This window comes from Diadema antillarum, unplaced genomic scaffold, assembly GCF_040938485.1.
Source record: "Diadema antillarum isolate AM-2024a unplaced genomic scaffold, OU_Dant_1.0 seq00001066_RagTag, whole genome shotgun sequence".
NCBI lineage: Eukaryota > Metazoa > Echinodermata > Echinoidea > Diadematoida > Diadematidae > Diadema > Diadema antillarum.
In genome coordinates, this window is record NW_027271892.1 from 310,626 (window position 1) to 326,658 (window position 16,033).

The window sequence follows — 16,033 nt, forward strand, 5'->3', positions numbered from 1 at the left end:
TGGGCTTTATTTGTCTAGTGTCGAACTCATGGACTGTATGACTCATGGACCTCTTTTCAGTGTCAAACTCTTGGGCTGTATGGCTCGCGGGTGTCGGTCTTGTGGCCTCCGTTGAATCTCGCCTATTAGAGACGAAACGACGACTTCTCAAAACCCTTAAGGGCGCTTTGTTTATGATCAGAGGATAACAAGACAACTTCTTACATCGTGCAAACATATATCTAGGCGCCATAGTGAGTTTAGATAAAGGCGCCTTCGTACCACTGGCGTAGCCAGGGGGGGGGGGGGGGGGCGATGGGGGCGGTCGCCCCCCTAAGATTTGGACCGGGGATTTGGGAGGCGGAAAAAAAATGCGTGTATACTGTATGCACGCACATGAAGCGGGTCTCCTTTGCAACCTTTCATCAAATAAGATTTTTTTTTTTAATATTTCACTCAAAGTGTGCACCAGATCGTTGAATTTCCATTCAAAATATGCAAAATCTCTCGTGCTTGGGAGGGGGTATCCCCCTCCCAAACCCTCCTCCTCTGTGCCTCTTTCCCTAGCTAAGTACACTTTTTAGATTTACAAAAAATTCTGAATAATTCTGAGTGCACAAGACTTATCACTTATATTCCGAAAACTGAAGGTTCCCTCATGTATAAGGGGAATTTCCCCTTTTAATCGACCCTTTCCTCCCTCAGCCCCCCCCCATCAGTTTTTTTTTTTTTTGGTGATTTCCCAAATGTTGATTCCATCAAATATGCGTATACGAGATATCTCAATTTCAACCTTAAAGAGATAAAAGCTCCATCGGAAGGGAAGGGTGGAGATAACACTCGCCCACGCCTTCTCCCTGCTCCCCCCCCCCCCCCCCGCCATGCAAAGAAGTACATTGTGGCTATACCCAGATCGCTTTATTTCAATTCTAAAAACGCAAAAGTTCCGCGAGCGGGAGGGGGAATCCCCCTTCCCCTAAGCTCTACCTCACTAGACTTTATACATACGCACAGATGGTGCACATTCGGAATAAGAGCTAAATTCCGTGATTTTAACACTTCGATGAAAAAGTGTTGCACCAAAAATTTGCACCAGATCGCTGAATTTCAGGTCTGAAAACGCAAAATCACCTTCGTGTGGGAGGGGATATGCCCCTAGCTACACCCTCGTGTGCATGCTTTTTCTGTTTGATTGCTGAACAGACAGCGTTCATGATATTCAGACTAGTGTATTTAAATCATACCATTTTATAGGCAATTGTTCAATAATAATCTACACTAAAATATACTTCAACCTTAAACAAGTGGGACTGTTTCAACTCGTTAAAACACGCAAAAACATGCATCAAATTGCACCATTTGCAACATCAAAATGCAAAACATTCTCACGTGGGAGGGGCGACACCCCCCTCCCACACCCTCCCCTACCCCCTCGCTCGCTCCGCTCGCTCGGGTTCAGTCGCGTTCATGATATTCAGTGAAAAGAATTAATACAAGAAGTGTATTTGAATTATACCATTTTATAGGCAAATTGTTCAATAATAATCTACACTAAAATATACTGCTACCTTAAACAAGTGGGACTGTTTCACGTCGATAAAACGCGCAAAAACATGCATCAAATTGCACCATTTGCAACATCAAAATGCAAAAAGTTCTTACCGTGGGAGGGGGACACCCCCCTCCCACACCCTCCCCTCCCCCCTCGCTCGCTCCGCTCGCTCGGGTTCAGTCGCGTTCATGATATTCAGTGAACAGAATTAATACAAGAAATGTATTCAGATTATACCATTTTATAGGCGAATTGTTCAATAATAATCTACACTAAAATATACTGCTACCTTAAACAAGTGGGACTGTTTCACGTCGATAAAACGCGCAAAAACATGCAATCAAATTGCACTATTTGCAACATCAAAATGCAAAAAGTTCTTACTGTGGGAGGGGGGACACACCCTCCCCTACCCCCTCGCTCGCCTCCGCTCGCTCAGGGTTAAGTCGCGTTCATAATATTCAGTGAAAAGAATTAATACTAGAAGTGTATCTAAATTATACCATTTTATAGGGCAAATTATTCAATAATAATCTACATCAAAATAAACTGCTACCATAAACAAGTGGGACTGTTTCACGTCGATAAAACGCGCAAAAACATGCCATCAAATTGCACCATTTGCAACATCAAAAATGCAAAAAAGTTCTTATTGTGGGAGGGGGACACCTCCCTCCCACACCCTCCCCTACCCCTCGCCTCGCTCGCTCCGCTCGCTCGGGTTCAGTCGCGTTCATAATATTCAGTGAAAAGAATTAATACTAGAAGTGCATTCTAAATTATACCATTTTATAGGCAAATTGTTCAATAATAATCTACATCAAAATAAACTGCTATCATAAACAAGTGGGACTGTTTCACGTCGATAAAACGCGCAAAAACATGCATCAAATTGCACCATTTACAACATCCAAATGCAAAAAGTTCTTACCGTCGGAGGAGGGGGGACACTCCCCCCTCCCACACCCTCCCCCCCCGCCCCCCCCCCCTCCCTCGCTCGCATCCGCTCGCTCGGGCTCGGTCGCTTCGCTCCCTCGCAGACTAACCGCCCCCCCCCCCTAAGATGAAAATCCTGGCTACGCCGTTGCTTCGTACATCCTCGTCGTGGACAAGATGACTAGATGTCTCAGGCTGCAAGCATGAGGCACAATTAAAGAGTCTCAAAAAGAAAGTGACTGAGGCACTGCCGTATTATGGTCTTGTTTTTATAAACAACTTGCTTAATCAAAGCTGCTATGGCAACAGAAAGGCATAATCATATCTATACCTTCTGTCTCTCTCATATACAAGTCAGCTGAAAATTTAGGTCGGTGTACAACGAGCCAACGTTTGACGCCGTGTAATGTATGAAGCAAAGCATACTTTGGATGTCATGTCATAATGTTAACTTCAATCTTTTAACATTTCTTCCTCTTGTACAGGCAACATGAAATGACGCCGTATTAGATTGTGCTGGGTTAGATCGAAGTGAAAGGAGTGTACGAATAATGTGTCTCACACAGTAGAGACTGAGACATGATCTAATGTTTGATTGAGCTCACTTTGGCATTGAATGACAACCGCAAAAGAAATAGTGACAGTTGATATTTGAGAATGAATAATTTCGACCCTGTAAGATAAAGAGTCAATTCTATCTCAAAGTTGACTCCTAACAGTGCAAGGTCATATCAGAGCAGTGAAATTTTGATAAATTTGATACGGGGGGGCAATTAACAAGCAATACTTTTCAAAAAAAAATCTGCTAAAATCATTTAGGTCGCTTTCATATTTTCACTACGTCCGAACGAAATTGAAAACGAAAGTTTGCAACTGTATGCGGTTAGTGGAGTTTGTGTTTAGCATGTAATATAGAGTTGATACGTAGCCATGTTTCCGACTTCCTTGATATTCGGTGTGGACAGAGATAAGTCTTGCTGGGAGCAGGTCTGCATGGCTGACGGGTTTTCAAAGTGCAGTGTCACTACATATTCAAGTTTAATTGAATAAATAGATTTAATAAAATCAAACGAACATCGTGATTGAAGTTTCGATAAAGTAGGAAACTAAAAGAGACAAGGCCTGTAGGATTTAGTTTCAACTTTCACACGTTGTTTTTTTTTTTCCGAAATAGTGATGTTGACGCCAACCACGTATGCAAAATCAGATGAAGTATCGATGTCATAGTACCTTACCCGTCGCCAAAGTGACTTCCAGAGAAATCTTCACTAAAAATAAATTTTTGAAATTATGCTCTGGAAGTAATTATGTGCATCTTTTGCGTGAAGTCTTGGTATTATAGAAACCAAAACCCAAAGAGCAATGTGGATTGAGTGAAAGCAGCAACATTAGTAAAACACATCAGTGAAAGTTTGAGAAAAATGCAAAAGTTATGAATTTTTACAGTTTTGGTGTTTGTACCCACTGGGATAAGTAGACTACTTCAGTTTATGACATCATGTGTGGACAACAATATAAAGAAAATATAAAGAAAATTCAACAAATTTCACTTTTCAAGCGTAATGAAAGAGCACTTGACTAATCTGTCAGAAAGCTGGGGGAATGATATTAAACTTAACATAATGTCAGTAACAAGTTGATGGAATGTGTAATTTTCATGATAAATGAATTTTTGTGGGATTCTCCTCATATTTTCTCTATGTCGTTGTCCACACATGACGTCATGAACTCTAGTTGTCCCCTTACCCAGTCATTGCAACACCAAAACTATAAAAAATTCATAACTTTGGCATCGATTGTTCGATCACCCTCAAACTTTCACTGGTGTGTTCTAATAATGTTGCTGCTTTCACTCGATCCAAATTGCTCTTTGGGTTTTGGTTTCCTTTAAGGTATAGAATCAAAGGTCGATGAAAGATATCGCATATGACGAATATTGTCATCTTATCGACTTTGCATAGAATGCTTTAAACCAATACCACTGTTTTATAAAACTGTATAAAAAGGATTAAAATGTCGTCACTTTCACGATTTTTTGTCCCACTCTGATAAACTTCTAAGATTAAAACAAAACGAAACAAAACAAAACAAAATAAAACAAAACAAAACAAAACAAAAGTGACAGTCTTCTTAGAGATTTGATATCCATAGAAAAACGAGTGAAACTTTGCTATAATTTGCCCCTTATTATCCAGTGATATTAAGATCATCCGTTTGAAGCATAATTTGTATTTTATCATAAATTCGTCGTGATAATTGGGCTATTTGGTTTTACAAATGGCAAGTATATAAAACCGAGTGAATTTATTACATGTCTTAAGAAGGTATGCTCTTAAAACGAAAGTGATAGGTATGACACGATATGATATATTTCCGTTTCGTTTCCTTTGTTTAGCTGTAAACATTCTCAATCTCCATAATATATACAGTTACCGGATGAGACCCGAAACAATTTCCGTTATAAATGTGCATTCGGTCACCAATATAAAAGGAGCATGAAAACCAATTGTGTATGCGATTAAGGGGAATATAGAAATATTAGTAGAACACACCAGCGAAGTTTGAGGAAGTACGAACAATCTGTTAAAAAAAACTGTAAAATTCTAATTCATTGCTATGGAGAAGCCTACAACACTCTGTGACGTCATGTATAGAAACAACATAAGGAAAACATTAGGAAAATATCAACTTTTTTCATATTCCTGGCAAAGTAAATGAGCATAATAATCATACCTTTTTCAGTAGGCAGGAGGAATAATATTGCCCTCAACATGTGTCAGTAACAAGTCGAATGTTTACGTCGATGTAGGGCAATTTTGTCCATCAGGCGCAAGTCGAGGGAACGAACTGTGTCTTTCATTAAAAAAAATAAATGTTGTGGATTTCCTCTTAATCTCTTTATATAGTTGTATCTATTGTTAGCTCCACGAATTTTTTTTTTAGTAGTCTCCTCATCCAGTGATGGCTTCAACGAATCTTTAAAAGTTCATAAGTTTCGACGGTTGTCCGAAATTCCTCAAACTTCGCGGACGTGTTATGATATTGCTGCATGCATTCAATCCACATGTAAATTCGACTTCGATTTCCCTGCTATATGACGGCTGCTTGATTACATGATCTCGGGTGTCCCCAAAAAAGCGGAACGGTGGATTTTCAGTACCTTGCGTTCTAAAAGTGATATACTTTTTGACATCATTAGAAAGAGCATCTTCCGCAGAAGACCACGATACCAAAATCATTAAATTTGGTTCTGTACTTTTTATTCTACGCCAATTTCTGTAAATGCAGTCATTTTCAATTTTTTGCGACTTATGAGATAATAATTTGGGTGCGAAACGCGTTCCATACGGTGAATTGTGTAAGCTCGGTGATCCATGTCAACAAAAGATAACGCTTTCATATTGGGCGCGCGCACACACACACACACACACACACACACACACACACACACTGTTTTTTTTTTCCTGGCCCGTGCCCAATGTGAAAGCTGTATCTTTTGTTGACATGGATCACCGAGCTTACACAATGTTCACCGTATGGATCGCGTGTCGCGCTCAAATTATTATCTCATAAGTCGCAAAAATCCGGCGAAATTTGACAATGACTGCATTTTCAGAAATTGGCGTAGACTAAAAAGTACTGAACCAAATTTAATGATTTTGGTATCATAGTCTTCTGCGGAAGATGCTCTTTCTAATGATGTCAAAAGATATATAACTTTTAGACCGCAAGGTACTTAAAATTCACCGTTCCGCTTTTCTTGGGACACCCGGTATAGTGGGATGAATAGAACTAGAATGACATACACTAAAACAGAAAGGAAACATAGAGATACTGTCATAGACTGAAATTATATAGCTCTCATCAAGACTGATTTCATTAACGTTTCCATGTATATATACACTACACGATCATTGATTAAAGAATAGGAAGATCTCGTAAAACAATGATGCATGATCACAGTGTTTTTTACGAACTAATTTGTCGTTCGAGATGCCTGTTTCCTAGAGTATGCGCTGATGCAAGCATCGCTCGAATAGAAGCTTACGCTTTGAAAATGAATAACATGAAGATGATAATTATTTTATTTGAGGGTAGTACAGACGGCGAGGTGTCTATATGATTACAGGAAATTCTTATCGAGAAGGACGTCCAAACAATGGGGAACGTGACTCGTCGCTTTATGAAAGTCATTATGATTACAAGTCATTCATGACCGATGCGTTTATGCGGTTATTTTTGTTGTTGTTGGTTACATTAAATGAAAACAACAACTTCCACTTGCTATGTGACACCAACGGTGGTATCAACTACATCGAATAGGCACGTATGCCGGAAGTGAGCTATATAGCCTACCAACAAGGCTACACTTCTCACTAATAATGATAGTTGCCTTCTCATCCACGACCCTCATTAGCTTTCAGGGGTACAGGAATCAACATGCCTATACAGCGCCTCGATTGCAGGCCGAGTATGAACGTATACTTCAAAGTCTATTGTATGCATTTTTTAAAGCAGTTTAAGAGCGGAAACTTAAGGTGAAATTACTTTGTCATGATGTTTATAATGACTTTTTGATTTAGCAATGTTTTGAAGATCTTTATGCTTTGGTATACTAGCAAATCGGAGATTTGTGAGAAAATGAACTCCTCGTCTCTTTTAAATTTCGAGTTATGTGAAAGCGCGCAAAAGTAATTCCACTGCTTTCTTATTTTATTTAGAATTTTCCTGGAGACTTTCATTTGTTTTTAAGAGGATATCTCAGAACATATTTACTAAAGCCATGTTACAGAACAACAGTGTATCATCGTCATCAATGATAATCATGATTACAATCTATTTATCATAATATCATAACACCATTGCATTTGAATCTTTTCGGATATTTGCAGGTGAAGTGAGGCAGAAAATGATTTGTAACGACCATGATTTGTTTCTTGGTTTCTTAGTCATTAATGCTATTTTGTTCTCCTTTTCATTTTATGATATGTGCTGTTTTTGTATTCTTATTATTATAGATGTTTTATTTTGTGTGTGTGTGTGTTTGGTTTTTTGTTTTTTTCTACATCTGGCAGACAACTTTCTGGTCTGGTGTTTTAGGCGCCAACATTCCTCAGGACGTCGCTCAGGTGACGTCAGAGCACACGGTACTGGAGGAGACTCTACCAGGCTACATGGCGGGTAACCTCACGTGGTGCGGCTCGACAGACGACTCGAGTTCGGCAGGATTCAACTTTACCGCCTGCCCAAAGTGGGGAGACAGGAACTGCCCAAATCACACCATGGCTACCTTCTGGGGCAGCGCTTCCAAGAGAGTGAGTTCTCTCGCTGTTGTTATTTTGATTTTTAAGGCGCTTGTCATCCGAAGAGAAAAAACAAACAAACGTGAAAAGTGACACAAATAGTGTGAGGTGGTCAAACAACATATGATAACAGTGTTCATAATATAGGCCTACATTAGAAACAGAATGTGTCACGAACCACCAAATTCTCAAAAATTTGTTCATTTGAGGGAGATCATACTGCTTTGCTTGACAGGAAACAGTGGCGGATCCAGGTGGCGCCTTTGATTTTTCTTAGAATAAAATAAAAAATAAAAAATGATATATTTTTGATTGTAGTGTCACCAGAAAATTGCGCTGAAACTTTTTTTTTTGCTTGTCATCCGATGAAACTTGGATAACCCGAAAGTGGCACGAGAAATATGTTTTGCCCCCCCCCCCTCCCTTTACGGAATAACTGTATCCGCCCCTGGAAAACAAACCTGCGAGGATTGATTATTGCACCACGTAAGTAAGCACTGACGATATCTTGCACATTATGTTTCTGATATCGTTTATGGCAAGAGAATGATTTCTTATTCCTCACATTACCTTATTTTGTTGACGTTTTGTTGTCATCATTATCGTCCTTTTTTTTTTTTTTTTTTTTTTTTTTTGCAGCTGGCAACTCAGGCCGAAGGACAGGTATTTATCGTGTTGAACGCTCAACGCAAGGGAGGAGCATTCAACCTCAGCAGGTAAAAATTTAGTTTACATTGTAGCGCCCTCACGGACTTGTCGTTGACTTGCGATACGAGGTTCTATGAAATTGAGCTCGGAAGTGCCGAAGTAGAATGCAATGCAACATACAAAGCGCTCGAACTTTAATTCTGTTTGTTTGTTTGTTGTTGGTAGTTTTGTTGTTACTGTTGTTTTTTCTTTGTCTTTTCACGATTACGTCAGCTGTAGGGATTTACTTGTTTTTAACATACGTTTTAGTCCTACAGGCATTATATGCCATCACTGTGTTTGAATAGACTATACGCGCATGCGCCACGTCATAGATGATGACCCGATGAGGAAGGAACATCTGTTAGAAGGGATTAGGATTAGAATGAGCACTAAGAGGACTTTTAAGAGGAGGGAAATACTGGAAGAAACCATGTTAGTTGGTTTGTTGATTTATCTGTCTGTTCGAATGCCCATTTAACTCTCCTCGAGAGTGCTGCTGTTGATGCTCATCCAGCTATTCTTCTTGGTGACTTTAATATACATGTAGATGATTCTGCTGATAGTTTCGCTCAGTCTTTTCTCAATGCCGTTGGAATGAAGCCTTTGGGTTTCATCAACATGTTAAGGGTGCCACTCACCAAGCAGGCCACACACTTGATTTAGTCTTTAGTAGGAAATCTGAAGATATTATTTCCCATATCACTGTATTGCCATCTTTGCCATCTGATCACTCCGCCATTCTTTCCGCCATTAATCTTAAAGGCCCACCAAATCCTAGAAGAAAAGTAAGCTTTAGAAAGCTTCGCAATATTGACACCAACTCTTTCCGCCAGGACATTAAACAGGCTTTGTTGACTTCCCAGTGTACGTCTTGTCCTACAGAAGCAATTTCAATGTATAATGACATGCTGAGTAATCTGTTGGACAAGCATGCCCCTGTTAAAACCGTGACTGTGACAATTAGACCCAATGCCCCTTGGTTCTCTGATGAGATTAGGGAGGCCAGGAGGCGTCGGCGTCGTGCTGAACGTCGCATGTTGAAGTCCGGCATGCAGACTGACATGGGCCTGTATCGTCAAGAATGTGAGCTGTACTACAGTCTGATTACTGATGCAAAGTCCCAGTACCTGAGAAAAGAGATCGCCAATGCTGACTCGAAACGACTATTCAACTTCGTGAAGAAACTGTCCACCCCTTCTGACTCTTCTATCTATCCTGAACACTCATCTGATTCAGAAATGGCGCACAGGTTCAGTATATTCTTCATGAAGAAAATCGATGATATTGTGTCTTCCTTTGTATCTGACGTGAACCATTTGGAGTTATCCGTCCAGGCTCCTGAGAACTCTTTGAACTGCAACCTGAGCGAGTTTAATCCAGTCACTGATGAACAGCTTCGACGTCTCATCATGCTATCTCCACCAAAATCTTGCAGTCTGGACCCTCTTCCAACTTGGCTGCTCAAAGAGTGCCTTGATGAGCTGCTTCCGGTTCTAAAAAACATCATTAACACATCATTGTCATCGGGTATAGTTCCAATACCTTTCAAGACATCTCTTATTTCCCCTCTGTTGAAGAAACCGAACCTAGATCCCGATGTCCTGAGCAATTACCGACCAATTGCCAATCTGCCATTTGTGAGTAAGCTTCTTGAAAGGATTGTGTCTACACAGTTAATGTCTTATGTTGACAGTAATCATCTGCTTCCCACAAACCAGTCAGCATACCGCAACCTCCTCTCAACAGAAACTGCCTTGTTGAAAGTGCTCAACGATCTCCTTCTTGCTGTCGACAAGGGCAATGAGGCTGCTCTTCTTCTTCTTGACTATTCGGCTGCGTTTGACACGCTCGACCACACGTTGCTACTACAACGACTTAGTGATGACTATTCCATCACAGGCACTGCCATCCAATGGATCAAGTCATATCTTCAAGATCGCACACAGAGGGTGATAATCAATGGGACCTGGTCACGTCCTAGTCCTATCAGCTGCGGAGTTCCGCAAGGATCCGTTGCCGGCCCCCTTCTTTTTCTCCTCTATACAGGTCCACTCACCAGAATCATCAATTGTCATCACGGAGTCAACTACGCTATGTATGCTGACGACACTCAAATTTACATAACTATGTCACCTGGCGATAGGATTGCTGCTGTTAATTCACTGAGAGAATGTCTCAACGACATCAAAGCCTGGTCCACTGCCAACAGACTCCGTCTGAATGAAGACAAGTCTGAACTCATCCATTTCTCATCACAGTTTAGGAGCACAGTTCCTCTACCAGATCTAACTACTCGGGATGGGATTATTAAGGTCTCTGACTGTGTTAGAGACCTTGGCTTTACTTTGGACAAACACTTAACTCTTAAACACCATATCACAAACATTTGTAAGTCTGCATCATGGGGTATTTTCAAAATAGGGAAGATCAGGCGTCTGCTTGATCAATCATCAGCTGAGCGGCTCGTCCATGCCTTCGTCTCCTCCTATCTGGACTACTGCAACTCCCTCCTTGCCGGCCTCCCTCTTTCTCACATATCCCCTCTCCAACGTATCCAAAATTCAGCCGCTAGATTAGTCTCCCTTAGTAGGAGACATGACCATATATCTCCTGTTCTCCGCTCACTCCATTGGCTTCCAGTACATTCCCGTATTACTTTCAAGATCCTACTTCTGACGTACAAAATCACACGTAATCTTGCACCCATATATCTTCAAAACCTAGTCTCTCTCCGCTCCTCCTCTTCTGCCAGACCCCTCCGTTCATCGTCCTCTCTCCAATTACTTCATGGCCCACGTACAAAAACCCGTTATGGTGACCGAGCCTTCTCTTCCATTGCTCCCACTCTTTGGAATAAACTCCCTCTTTATATTCAGAATGCCTCATCTGTCGAATCATTTAAAATTCTTCTTAAAACTTACCTGTTTAATCAGCTGTAATTTTTTTTTTCTGGAGGCGCACACAGTTATCAATTATTGTACCATTGTATCACATGTATTTTTCTTTTCTTTTCTTTTCTTTCTTCTTCTTTTGTTACTGTTAACGTTAATTTTGTTAATGTTATTGTGTTTTCTAGTCTATTTGTATGAGCAGCAAAGTGCGCTTAGAAACGTCAGTATGAAGCGCCATATAAATGCAATTATTATTATAAATTATTATTATTAATAGTTATGTGTTATATACCTTACGCAGGACATCAGTCTATTGTGAATTGTGATATTCTTCCATTACGATTAAGGATGGAGTAATTACCAGAGTTAGGTACTATCAATGCGCTATTTTTCTCAATGACCTGCAATGTAATGACACGTTTCCCCATCCAGGCGCGTTTCTCTCATTTTGTACAATATTATTTTGTGTGATGCAGCGTGTTCGCAAGGCTTGAGGCGCCCAATCTTAACACGGATAAAGTGACGAACGTTATGATCTACCTCATCCCGAACTTCACGCTGCCGATTCCGAACAACCAGTAAGTAATTAGTTACAGTGGACTCCCGTTATATCGAAGTCATCGGGACCGGCAATTTTCGTTCGTTATATCGAAAGTTCGTTATAACCAAACAAATAAACAATGGAAATACATAGCATGGATAATCGTCCAGCCTGAATTTCAACTTCGTTGTAACCGGAATTTCGTCATAACCGTGTTCGTTATAACGGGAGTGCACTGTATCTACTGACTTGGAGCATTTAATACCAGGAGGGCCATGCACTGTCATGTTGATGTGATGCAGTAATCCTGGCTCAGATTTGACTTGCCAGTCGCATTCATTGAGCAGGGCGTGACATCTTTATAATTATGCTGGGTCGAGATGAACTACAAACTTCTTTTGCTTGAACGGATCGGGGTTAACTCGCATATATTATGATATTTTTTTCCGAGCAGAAATTTAGTTCGATACATAATATAGTTTGATGCTTTATATATCTTTGAATATATATATATATATATATATATATATATATATATATATATATATATATAGAGAGAGAGAGAGAGAGAGAGAGAGAGAGAGCTTTCCACCTTTTTACTGGTTTTCTTCAGGGTTTTTGAGATTTGTGACAGAATCTTGAACACAATAAAGCAAAAACAAAAGAAAGCAAAACAAACAAAAGCAACAATATGACATACATCGACATGCAATGCGTTGTAAAAGCAATAAAACAGCAATATGGCATAAATATAGTACACATAACTTCAGCAGCGCAATGCAATAATATTCAAAATGTATCAAACAACAAAACTTAATTACTCGAACGGCATATTACACGCAAGCAAAATGATTACCTTGCTTGAGGCATTGGGAAGTGAATCTGTGTAGTTTTGGGGGTATGTGGAGTGGGTGAAAAGGTGGTGCATGCTTTTCGCATGAGTGCGAAGTTTCTGTTCAAGTTTTATTGCAAATAGGTTGCATTTTGATTGTTATGTTGATCTCCAAAGCCCTGAGGAAGACCTGAAAAAAAAATCGAAAGATCGGTATTGATATTAAAGGTGAAAGATTGTAACGTCCGCTGGCTCCTAACTCTTTCCTGTCACGACTATACCAAACATATCACGTTCGTGGCAAAAGCAATTGCATGTTTTGAGCATTGAATATATATATATATATATATATATATATATGAGATATGAGAAATGATATATATATATATATATATTCATATATACATTATGTATTATTTCATGTACATACTGTTCACACATACGAAGTGAGAAAGGCGAGTACACAAGCTATCGCAGGGAGTCAGACTTTCTTTCAATAAGCTTTCGACATTAATCTCTTCTTCATATGTATATGTCTGTACACACAGAATGATAAAGAAATGAACCTGTGATAGGAGGTTATACAGGATAGGGTAGAGGACATATGACTTAAAACAAAATGATAAGCTAGGGAGAATGTACAATGATATTGGAGTAAGAAAAATGTATACTGAAATTGATAAACCTAAATATGATAGAGTGTGTTTGTGGTTACCTGTTCGGTAGACGTAGATATTCTTCGTAATGGATAGTGTGGCCGGTATTGTTATCATAGTTATTATTATCATTATTTTTTTTTTAATGTCGTTTGCAATATCAATGAATTTTGATCTCCAACACCTAGCTTCTTTTTTAAACTTAAATTTCATTTCATTTCATTTATTTTATTTTCATTCTCATTTTCCTCCCAACAACACAGAGTAAATCATCTTAAGCATATTATAGTGTGCGAAAAATAAACAGATCAACTAATAGAGATATGCATACACACCGGATGATACAAAGTTATGTATAGAGGGGTTTAGAGAAAACTGAGAGGTCCACTAAAAAGCAATGCTTGTACATTGTGAACTACTCAAGAGTTTCTTCAAAAATACTTACTGTAATTACAAACACTTAACACTAAAATAATTAAGACAGAATGGAACAAACAGCAGAGGCACATCAACATGACATGACTAAACTGAGGGGATACGATTGAAAGGAATGGGGGAGGGGGTGAGAGGCGATATGATAATAATGACAATAATAAAAATAGTAATAATAATAATAATAATAATAATAATAATAATAATAATGATAATAATAATAAAGATAGTAATAATAATAATGCTGATGATAATGATGATGATAATAATAATAATAATAATAATAATAATAATAATAATAATAATAATAATTATAATAATATTAATAATAATGATAATAATAATATGTCTTATTTACCCCGGGGAGCCTCTTCAGTGTTGCCACTGCTCTACCTGAGGGCCCTACTATTATTATTACCCTATAGCGTTGCCATCGAACTCGGGTCCTCCAATCGGGAGTCGGGAGTCTTAATATACGGCACTGTCCCGCAGTATGCCACAGCGCCCCCACCGATAGAAGACAAACGCTGGATGCAATCCATATGAACCCAAAGTCAATGATATTATACTCAGGGCCGGCACAGTGTTTTCAAAAGTGTGTGTGGGGGGGGGGGGGGGGTCCACTTCCGGGTTTCATGAGCTAACAAGCAAAAAGAAGAAGAAAAAAAAATTAGCTGACAAGCAAAAAAAAAAAAAAAAAAAAAAGGGCCTCAGCTCAATCTCTCCCCTCCCATTTCCAGAAACCACATAACCTTACCGCCACCATACTTCAAGATCTCTATCTATTTCGATTTTAGTGCCACTTACGTACTTCCGGGTTGAAAAAAGTGTGAGGGCCCAAAGTGATGACACCTTATGTATTCCTTTATATGGTGCACAAAAAAGTGGGGGGGGGGGGGGGGGGGGGGGGCGAGCCCCCACGGCTGCGCCGGCCCTGATACTGTTGTTGTACACTACTGTGCATTTATACCCATGGATCCCTTCACACTGTCTGCCACCAGATCTCGCGAAACGTGTACGGATGGTTCTGTGCTCACCTTGCGTAAACAGCTCACCTCGATGAACTTTAGCCAAACCTGTGAGGAAGATCCAACGTAAGTATTCACGCAATCCCAACTTCGTTGAAAAAAAAATTCTCTGTTTGTTACTCCCATCCAACGTCAACATATCACTCAGTGACGGATGATGTTACGAAAGACATAATATTTTGATGCTATGACACTCATGACACTCTTAATTCTCAAACTCAAACTCATGTGGCCTATAAAACAACGAAAACCTATGAAAAGAGTTTGCATATTTTGTGTTTTCGAAGCACTGTTTAGTTGTTGTTGTTGCTTTTGTTTGTTCTTTTTTTTATAGAGGATTGGGTAGATGGTAGGGGCCTATAGAGAGACGTTGTATGAAGGGTCTTAGTACGTGATTTGGCCAATAGGGCTACATCCTTTTGTTCTGCAGAATTGAAAGGAAACAGATTAACTACAACAACAACATTGAATATGGTTGACTCGCAATTCTCGGAAGTAAATGCGTTAAGCTTCTACGTGCGATTGAGGCAATGAGTGTCCGAAAAAAAAGGGGGGGGGGAGCTTTTAGGTGTGTAATAAATATCACTAAGAAGGACACGAACGCTTCAAGAATTACAGAGGAATAGTGGTGTGTTCGGATATTGTTTTTTCTGAGACTGCTGCAGATTGTACTTTGCTGCCCTCAACGTTTGATAGTAACTGTGGAATCACTGACCGCTCTCGGGTGTCACGCCTGTCTATTTTCCGCAGCGAGACAAGCTGAAACATAAACAATTCAAGAAAATAGCTTTTACGAGTAAATCAGAGAAAAGTGTGCAAACACAGGGTGTTTTTCGTGTTTGGCACTCAGGCACGAGTAGCTGTTCATCCGCACTCCCAAACCTTTCGAGGGAGATTCTTCAAAGATCAAATTCCACCTAAAAGATTTTCATTGGACGAATACCCGGCGTTTTTGTTTTTGTTTTATATTTACGTCGAGAGCAAAATATATATATATATATATATATATATATATATATATATATATATATATAATACATATATATGTATATATATATGTTTATATAATATGTATATATATATATATATATATATATTGTTTTCCATTCATTCACCGAGCTTCTTCCGGTCCCCGTGTAGTTTGGCAAGGTCTCATTCATACCAATGATAAAACAACTTCGACGCAATTTCGA

General features: G+C 39.4%; 1 protein-coding gene across 1 annotated transcript in view; it reads left to right on the forward strand.

The window, feature by feature from the left end:
* LOC139743304 (ADP-ribosyl cyclase/cyclic ADP-ribose hydrolase-like) overlaps nucleotides 1-16,033 on the forward strand; it is a 32,525-nt gene that overhangs the window by 15,073 nt on the left and 1,419 nt on the right. Inside the window, exons 4-7 of the mRNA XM_071653797.1 lie at nucleotides 7,543-7,782; nucleotides 8,410-8,486; nucleotides 11,828-11,929; nucleotides 14,814-14,906. Of these exons, the coding sequence (XP_071509898.1) occupies nucleotides 7,543-7,782; nucleotides 8,410-8,486; nucleotides 11,828-11,929; nucleotides 14,814-14,906 (512 nt within the window). The remainder of the gene's footprint in view (nucleotides 1-7,542; nucleotides 7,783-8,409; nucleotides 8,487-11,827; nucleotides 11,930-14,813; nucleotides 14,907-16,033) is intronic.